Source organism: Lynx canadensis, chromosome B1 (assembly GCF_007474595.2).
Source record: "Lynx canadensis isolate LIC74 chromosome B1, mLynCan4.pri.v2, whole genome shotgun sequence".
Taxonomy (NCBI): domain Eukaryota; kingdom Metazoa; phylum Chordata; class Mammalia; order Carnivora; family Felidae; genus Lynx; species Lynx canadensis.
In genome coordinates this window covers 80739015-80748739 of record NC_044306.2, presented here as the reverse complement: position 1 = coordinate 80748739, position 9725 = coordinate 80739015, and the positions used below count along the sequence as shown (strand labels likewise).

Here is a 9725-nt window from a genome sequence, read left to right as displayed (position 1 = left end):
ATAGCAAATTATTGAAGTCAAGGAGGGGGTTGTGGGAATTCCCAGGATGTAGCCAAGCCAGTCAGAAGTAGAAGTGACACCTTGGGACTTGTGACTAGCATTTGAGGTGGGAAACATCCTTGTAGAACTGATCCCTTAATCTAGGATCTGTGCTAACTTCTGGCAGTTAGTGTCAGAATTGAGTTAAAGTGTAAGGCACCCAGTCAGTATCTGCTGAGAATTAGAAAATTGCTTAGTGTGTAAAACCTCATGCATTTGGTGTCACAAGTGGTGTGAGTAGAGGAAACAGATGTTTCTTTTACAAGTAAAGCACTATTTCAAACAGTGCTTATCAGTATAAGTCTTTATTGATTATAATCTTTCAATTATGTTGAAATTTCTTCCTGAAAATTTAATAAATATTTCCCCATGTTTATTCAGTATAGATTTCCTTAAGTTTAAAATGATTTTCTCTGGGTACCTGGGTGGCTCATTCTGTTGAAAGTCTGACTCTTGATTGCGGCTCAGGTCATGATCCCAGGGTCATGAGATCGAGCCCTTTGTTGGGGTCTGCATTGAGTGTGGAGGCCTGCTTGAGATTCTCTCTCTCTCTGTGCCCCTCTCCCCCACTCGCACACTCTCTCTAAAAAAATTTTTTTAAAGAAAAAATAAAATTATTTTCTCATTAGACACAAGCAAATTTGATTCTATAATTACACTTTTCTTGTGGAATAGTGGATAAGAGGAAAATTTATAGTTTGTTTTATGAATAATTGTTGATAGTTCTAAGCATTTGAGATACATTTTTTATTCTCATCAATTTTAGATTAAATTTGTAGTAGTACATTGCAATACAAAATCCAATCTAAATATAGTCATAGTTTTATTATAACTTTATCTGTATTATTTGTAACATACTCCTACGACAGTTATCAAACACAAAGGTGACATGATAAATTTCTTCTTGCTTTGTTGCTGAGTCAAAAGCTGGTTTAAGTCTCATTTTTTCGATTATCTGGAAATCTGAAATACATAAATTACAAAATTTAATCTTATATTGGGGCAGAAAGTAAAAGACATTTGCTTGAAAGATATTTTGTTTTCTTTAATTTTCCAACATGGCTTAAAAGATGAAAAACACTTAACCTTATGTAACATTTAAAAGTAAATCTGTGATTTTTTTTAGACAGTGTTTCAGTATTATCAAGTACTAGATGAAATTATTCTTGTGTTTGGAGAATCAGTTTATGCTTAATATTTTGCCTAATGTATATGCAATAGAAACTTTTAACTTGGTTTATCTTACCCATTGAGTTCTTCCGAATTCTCTGGGATTTGATACAAACTTTCCATTGTGGGTTTTCTAGATCCTCCTACAGGAAAAAAGATGTGTAAATTTAATGGTTTATCACAAATATAATTTACAGTTATATTGAGCTTGAACCTGGGAGTCTCTTTTCAGAGATACCTATCCTGGTCACTTGAATGATCAAAGTGAATGTATTACTTGTGTCACCAGGGCAGATTATATTAGTCAAAGATAGCCACAATATCTCCCACTTTACATGTTTCTCAACAATATGATCTTCAAGTGGTGGAATCTAATTCACCTTCTCTTGAAATTGGGCTAGGCTCTGGACCCTTTTGTAATCATTAGAATGTGGAGAGAGTGGCTTCATGATTTCTGAGGTGAGGTCAGAAAAGGCTGTGCAGCTTTCTCCTGGTTTGCTCAGGGTGCTTGCTTTGGAGGAAGCCAGTCGCCATATAAAAAACCCTACCATCCTGCCATCCTGGAGAGACCACATAGAAGATGCTCCAGTTGACCTTTCCAGCTGAGTCCAAACTTCCAGCCATCCCTCCAAGGCTCCAGTCTGTGAGGAAAGCTGTCTTGGATCCTTCAAACTAGCCTGTCAGCTGAGCACCACCATCGGGTGACCGCAACTCATGTCTAGCCAAACCATGGTTGAATTCCTAATCCACAGAATTCTTGTGATACATAAAATGGCAACTGGAATAGCCACCTTTTGGGGGACAAAATGACTTGTTAGAACAATACTCAAAAGGAAAATTAATTTAGATAGCAATATAAAGTATCCAAATAATTAAATCAGATACAGGAAATGTATACATATTAATAGGTGTGTTAATTTTTTATTGAACTTTCATATCTGCCCTTCAACTTTTGAGTTGAATCCATTGGGACTAATCCAATAATATGCTCTACATTCTTGCTTATCATAGCCTCCGACTCCAGGAGCCCTTTCATTTCCTGTATTCTATTCTATTCTATTCTATTCTATTTTCTTTTCTTTTTTTTTAATTAAATAAAATGTTGATTTATTTTTGAGAGAGAGAGAGAGCGCAGGGGAGGGGTAGAGAAAGAGAGGGAGACACAGAATTTGAAGCAGGCTCCAGGCTCTGAGCTGTCCGCACAGAGCCCAACGTGGAGCTCAAACTCATGGACTGCGAGATCATGACCTGAGCCGAAGTCAGACGCTCAACCGACTGAGCCATCCAGGCTCTACCCCTGTATTCTATTTTCAGTAAGGGTCTATACATTTCCTATTTTGCCCCCATATGCTACCACAACTCCTGAAACATTTCCACTGTATCCTCATTCCATTTTCTGAAATTCTCTTTACTTTCTTGCTCTAACAGAAACATGGCTGCCCTCAAAGGACACTGCCAGCCCAGCAGACTTTTTTGTTTTTCTTTTTGTCAGTCTGGCTACCATTGGACCTGGAAATGGACAGATGTCCTCCTTACACTTTATTGTTCTCTTTCAGGACACTCACCTTCCTTCCTTCCTTCCCTTCCTAAAACTCAGTCATCAGTTTACACAACCAACTATTGTTGTGATCTACCCACAACTGGGATCATTCTCAGTTGATTTTATCATTGGCTTATTGTTACCTTGCTATTACTTTCTTAACTTAGCAATTTAAATGTACATGCAGAAGATTCTTCACCTTGGGTCCCAATTCCTTGAGCTCGGTTCTTTTTGAGCTGGTCCCACAGCCTACTGCAGCCATTGATTCCCATGGACATTTTTAGACTTTGCCAGTAGCAGTAACTTAGAGCCCCCCTCAAATTCAGTTGCCAGCATTCAACTACTTGACTTCCAGCTTTATCCTTTTAGATCACTCCCTCTAGTACCCCAACACCAGCAATTTTTCTACTTCCCTGGGACTTCCAATGCTGCCGTATTTTCATTGTTCCTCTCCATTTTGATGTCTTCTTTCCCTTCTTTATTTAACTTGAGTTCCATGATCATTCTCCCCCTTGCATATAGCCTGACTTCATTACCCTTTTCCCACTTTGTCATACTCACTTGACAAAACCATAACCCTAGATACATCCAACTGTCTCCCTATTCCTCTCCTGTACTATGTACAACCAGGCCTCACTTTAAATTAGGTGGACTTTTAATGCTTTCAGGTTATCCTATTAAGCATTCTTGGTCCATTCATTCTTCTACTCTCCTAGATGACTATTTAGCTCTTTCTTCTATTTTCTCAAACCTCTAATCCTGCAACTGGATCATTGTTTTCAGCTGATGATTTATTTTCTGGTTTCATGGAGGAAGTAGAAACCAATAGGAAGAAACTTCTACAAGCTCTGTGTTAACAGTCACTTACCTACTTGTTTTTGTTCTATATGCTCTATCTTACCTACTACGCTCCCATCTAAGGTTAACTCCATCTTCACTAGACTTCATCAGTTCTTGCCCACATAAGACATGGCTCCAGTAATTCCTTCTGTCTCCCACGTATCAAGGTTTTGTGTTTGTTTGTTTGGTTGGTTGGGGTTTTTTGTTTGTTTTTTGCTATTAGATCTTCCACATCAGCAAATAAATACTTAGTTGAAGCCAAATGACTGAATTCTTACCAGTGAAAGTAAACAAATGATACATACTGCTCCTGGGTCTGAGTGTTAGACAGTGAGGATTTATTCCCCATTAAATTTTTCCTTTTCTTTAATCTTAGACATAGCACCATTACCCCATGATTCAGTTTCTAACATGCAGACATTGACAATACTCTAAGCCAGTGGATCTCAGCTGGCAGTGATTTTGCCCCACAGGTGGCTTTTGAAAATGTCTGGGGACATTTTTGGTCATCACAACTCATAGGTGGAAGTGCTACAGGCATCCAGTGGATAGAGGCCAGGGATGCTTCTAAATATCCTACAATGGCCATGATAGCCATATTCCAGCCCCCTCAGCAACAAAAAAATCATCTAGCTCAAAATTTCAATAGTGCAAGATTGAGAAACCCTGCCTTAGGGGATGGCGGAGCAATAAAATGGAAGATCATGGTCCCCTAATTGCCTGTGGACCTACCTTGTGAATCTAGATTGCTCACTTCAGGATTAAGGAAGAAACAAATTTGTGTATTCTTAACCTACTGTACTTTGGGGACTTTCTGTAATAGGAGCTGAGCTTTTACCTTAAGTAATATGTTTTTATCATTCTTTACCTTGGGCTTCTCAGTTTAATATTTTCTCAGTTTAATATTTTCCATTGCATCACAATATATAGAACATCCTAACCTCCTAATACCTATTTTATACTATCTAATGTCTTAAACTCAGCCTTCCCTTTGGTTTGTCAGGATGTAACATCTCTTAAACTGGGGAAATCTTTCCTGGATTTTCTGAGTTTAAAATTATGCCCGGTTTGTCGCAAATAATTCTTTAGCATTCACTCCACAGATGTTGAAGAAAGATGATTTTTAGTGGGAATATTTCCCAAGTAGATTCTCTGAGAAGAATAGCTATATCTGTAGCTGTTCTTTTACTCAACTTAGGCCACAGTTGCCAGTTTAAATAAAAGACATCCACACACTCTCTGTGCTAGGAAACCTCAGCAATGATTAATTTATATAGGGGAACACCTGAACTCATCAGGTGTTCCGATATTTCTATTCATTTGCAATAAGGCAAACACCATGGGATTGTTTGTTCTTGGTTACACTGTTGCAAAAGCACTCATTTTGATTCCTAACCTAGGTTTTGTGCTGTGGGCTTGACTTCGAATGTGATTTGTGGTGTTTGATCTGTAAGACTTACAAGGAAGCTGGAAAAGTAGGACCAATATCACTCCCACAAGGAGATCAGAACCAATACAAAGTTGAGAGCATGATATTTGCTTATACTGTCTACCATTTCAGTAGAAACAGACACTTTTCTGTTAATAGTAGGCTCTCAAATGGTAGATTCCCTCAGGTGGGCAACAAAACAATCTTATTTATACCTCCACTTAGCCTATACTATACCAAAGAGCAATAGAGTAACTCAGCAAATGCTGAATTGCAATCAACCTACCATCCCATCCCTTTACTTGAAAACAATGGCCTATAATTTTCATATATTAGAGTACTGTATGTAAATGAGATTTCAAAAAATGTTACCAGTAGAGCAGTGCAAAATAAAATGGAGGAGACACTGGTAGTTTTGTGAATGAGAAGGTAAATGAGTTTTTATAATTTTGACATGACTAACATTTTTACTGGCCTTAGTCTAGAAAAGGGTAAATAATAACTCGTACATAAAGGTTGTGTCAGGGTTTATAGACTAGACCCCTGGTAATGGATTCAACCTTTCTACAACAAATCAAAAGTATTGTATGCTCACATGAATATACAGTGGTCATTACCTTAAATTTAAAACTCACTATAAGCAGCAAGCACATAGAGCAGCATATGAAGGCTGTATTGTATCAGTGTGGTCTGCAGAGAATTTCTTCATATGGTTTTTGCCTGGTTGAAATATATGTTGCAGTTCAAAGCTAAAGGGATTACTTCTGAATAGTCATCACAGAGGTTGATTACGTTCGTATATCATATTTAGCTGGACCCTGCAGGCTATTATTCCATTAGCTATGCTGGCCCTGCTATTGTCAAAAAGTTGATCACCTAATGTTAAAAGATTGTGCTTTCTGTTGATCTTATCAAAATGACTCAAAAGGTTTTGTTAAAAAATAAAACTCAGATTGCATTTTATGAGAGTGATTAAGAATAAATACTATGTATAAAAATGCCTATATCTTATGGGTGATCTTAGCATTATACCATTATTAATGATAAAATTATATTTTGCTTTAGTATTTCAGCACATTTTACTTAAAGTCATAGGTTTAATTTTAGTAGAAATAGTACTTCTTTCTTGCTGATAGTAGAGAGTGTCAGAAACTGAATTCTGCAAAGGGAACAAAGTGTCTCCTTCCATGTACTCAAATCATATAAAATTAACACCATGGAAGTAATCTCAGTATAGCAATATTAATATGATAGTACATTCACAATGTAAACTAATTACAACATGGTTTTACAAAGCAACTGTACTGAGGAGAAAAGTATTTTGTTTGGAGGAATATGCATATATATGGAAAATTTGTCATTTATGCTTGATAATCAGAAAATCACTTCAAATAATATTTTAACTATTTATTCTTTAAACAACGGTTGGGTAGTTTCATTTATTTAGTCACAATAGCTGAAAAAATTTAAAGAAATGAGCTAAATATCTATCTGTATAAATCCTGAATCCCATTACCAATATAAGGTATATATCAATAAGCTTGACTTTTCACCTATGTTATTGTGAATTAGCTACAGATTAGTAAGCAAACGAAAGTGTTTTCTTGACAAAAATACTGACAGGTATGGTTTTATTATTTAAAATAACCTATAAAAAATTTTCATTAGAATCACATTACCAAAGCTATCTTTGGGGAACAAAGATGATTTTGAAGCTATCTCAATGAACAGCTAGTTTTTGAATTATGCTCCTAGAAGTGTTGAGGGATTGGCACAGAGTCATGTATCCTTTTTGGCATGGTCCTCCTTGTAACTGATGGTGTGTAAAATGGCTGGTCAGGGATACAGCCTGTGGTCCTGGAGCACAGCCAGACACTAATTTCAGCCTCATTAGCATTGTTCTCTAATCAACTGAACTTTTCAGCAAGTGGAAGTTTCCTAATATTTCTTGTACTTGCTTGTCTTCAGCCACCCCAGTTGATACAATAGAGAAGGAGAGGGCATCAGTCGGGAGGAAACAGATGGCACATTCAACTGGGATTTGGAAGAGACTTTAATGAAGGGACCACTGGGAGATGAGGGCAGGGCTAAGAAGTGACAAGGGATGAGGCACCCAGTGCCTCATAATAAAGGGATGCCATACCTTTCCCTGGGACTGAAAGGTAAAGGGGAAGAGGATGTTATTGCACCCTGAGTGAGAAATGGAGATTTAAGAAAAGGGGTCTCCCAATAGAAGCTAGAAGCAGCAGCTGTAGAGTATCACAGCTGTCAGAACTGAGCCTCAGTTCAGTTCCTCAGAACAGAGGAACAATTTCCTGACCTCTCCACCTTCCTAACCTCTGATTTCCTGCTGGTGATGCCCTTTGGATAAATCCAAACCAGGAAGCTAGAAGGCAAGTGAAGTTGTGAGATGTAGTCTGAAGTCAGTCTTCCAAGGACACAGAACAGATAAAGTGGGAGAATGAGTCTTGAGGTGTGTGTGGGCATGTGGCAAATAGCATCTAATAATCCCATGTGCAAATGTCATCAATGTAGTCATGTGAAGCATGATTGCAGTGTCAGAATATTGATGTTAGTATACGACTTGGTGCTTTTTTCCTTCCCTTTCCTTTCCACTTTCTCTCCTCCCCTGGATTTTTGGTAATATTGGCTTGTCATTCATGGCACTTCTCATCTTATAGTTGTGTAAAAAATTCTATGAACCAGAGTTACTGGTTCATGTTACCATGAACAGAGTTACTCACTCTACCAAAAAACATGTGCGTTTCTTGGCAATACTTTCCTATTTTTTGTTAGTAAACCAAAAGATAATCTGTTCTGTGTTTTGAAGTAGAAAATCATGATATGGTTATTGTATACCTGGTGAAGAAAAAGTCAAGATATTAACTTTTAAGGCAGGAGGCTTCTTACAAGTTTGGGCATATTCTCTAAAGTGTCAAAAAGTGAGATGTGTTCTTTCATTTGCAGGTTCTGGTATATAGTAATTCCCTTTCCAAAGGCATTTGTTAATATTTGAAGCTTGTTAAAATTTATACAAGAATCAAGTGTATATTCTAACTCAAAATTATAGGTTCTTTTCTCCTAACGCTATTTTAAATCAACGGAATGGAGCTAGACCTTGGTGAAGCACTGAAGTTACCATGTTGACACAGACTTATACTGAATTTCTTCTTCTGGATATCTGAACTTTTAATGAAAGTATCTGATTCAGGTGTATCAGCCTGTATGGACACTAAATACTTTTTTTTTAATATTTATTTTTGAAAGAAAGAGAGAGCATGCACACATGCAGGGAGGGAGAGGCAGAGAGAAAGGGAGACAGGATCTGAAGCAGGCTCTGTGCTGACAGCAGAGAGCCCAATGGGGGGTTTGAACTCACAAACCATCAGATCATGATCTGAGCCGAAGTCAGATGCTTAACTGGCTGAGCCACTCATGTGCCCCTAAATATTTTCTCAAGATAAACACAGTGCTGATGTCTTCAAACAGTTCTTTTTATTTCTCCTATTGATACTACATTACAAATCTAACATTTTCCCCCCTATGGAGTATGGAGTAACAGAAATTACAGTATCTTCTTTCCCCACCAATAATATGAAGCCATGATTTTGAAGATACTAGACATCAGACAACAAAACCCAGTGACACCTGAGAGACAGGAAACGATATGAACCCTACAACTGCTCAGCCTACTGTCTTGAGTATGTTTCCATGCCATAACTTAGAGAGGGGGAACTCAGGAAGAGCTCAGTGGGCTCCTTTAGTTGAGGAGATGGTGCTGAGAGAGTCTGGGGAAACCAAGGCCACAAGAGTTAGCAACTAGTGTGCTGTAGAGGAGACAGCTGCATACAGTGAGAATTCTGGAGGTATACAGAGGCTGCCCTGGAGGATTTATCAAAGTACAGGTCAGAGCATATACGTAAGGAAATTACCCATGGCTGGGGAAGGAACAACCCAAAAGGACAGGAATGACAGTACACAGTGTGTTCACAAAAGGCTAGGAATGCTACCTGTTATCACCAGCCAGACTGGGAAATCTCATAATTCATGGGGCAGTGGGCATAGTACTCAGAAGGGTCTTGCCTCAGAGGTGGGGAAAAATATCCCTATATTTAATCTTTCTCTGACCCCACCCAATAGATCACAAAGGCAATACCTGGGAACTTTATTGCATCTCAGAACAAAGCTTGAGGATATTCATGAGAATACAAAACTGACTAGTACCAAAAAAGGATACCATTTATAGTATCTGGCATTTATTTATTTATTTATTATTTATTTATCTTTATCTAATTGGCTTTATTAAATGATTCATGAATGGGCAGCATCCCATCTAGCAAGTAGAGGGGAGGGAGGACCTTCCACAAAATGGAAGGTTTTTAATAGGAGAGTGGGGCAAGAGAGTTATAAGCAAAAGAAAAGAAAGGACTGTTGCAGGCCAAGTCACTTTCCCTGAAGGGTAAGAGCAAGGAGTCTTAGGCAGATTACCTCAACTTTCTTTTGGCAGGCAGAAAGGGCCCATGTAACAAATTTCTTCATTGGTGCTTATCAGAAAATTCCTGATCAACAGGTTATAATTTATATTTGTGGAGGAAGTTGAAACTGCCTGGATTTAGTAACTTGGCCTGACTCAAGTGACACTATTTTGGGCCTGTTTTTTTTTTTGTTTTTTTTTTGGTTTTTTTTGTATTTTTTTTTGCGACTCTG

The 9725-nt window shown here is 37.8% G+C and overlaps 1 protein-coding gene across 1 annotated transcript in view; it reads right to left on the bottom strand.

Annotated features, from left to right (window-relative positions):
- Nucleotides 1-860: 860 nt before the first annotated feature.
- Nucleotides 861-9725, bottom strand: part of TTC29 (tetratricopeptide repeat domain 29) — a 243323-nt gene continuing 234458 nt past the window's right edge. Inside the window, exons 12-13 of the mRNA XM_030312961.1 lie at nucleotides 1286-1352; nucleotides 861-1002 (exon numbers count right to left, since the gene is read on the bottom strand). Coding sequence (XP_030168821.1) covers nucleotides 972-1002; nucleotides 1286-1352 — 98 coding nt within the window. The 3' untranslated portion in view covers nucleotides 861-971. The remainder of the gene's footprint in view (nucleotides 1003-1285; nucleotides 1353-9725) is intronic.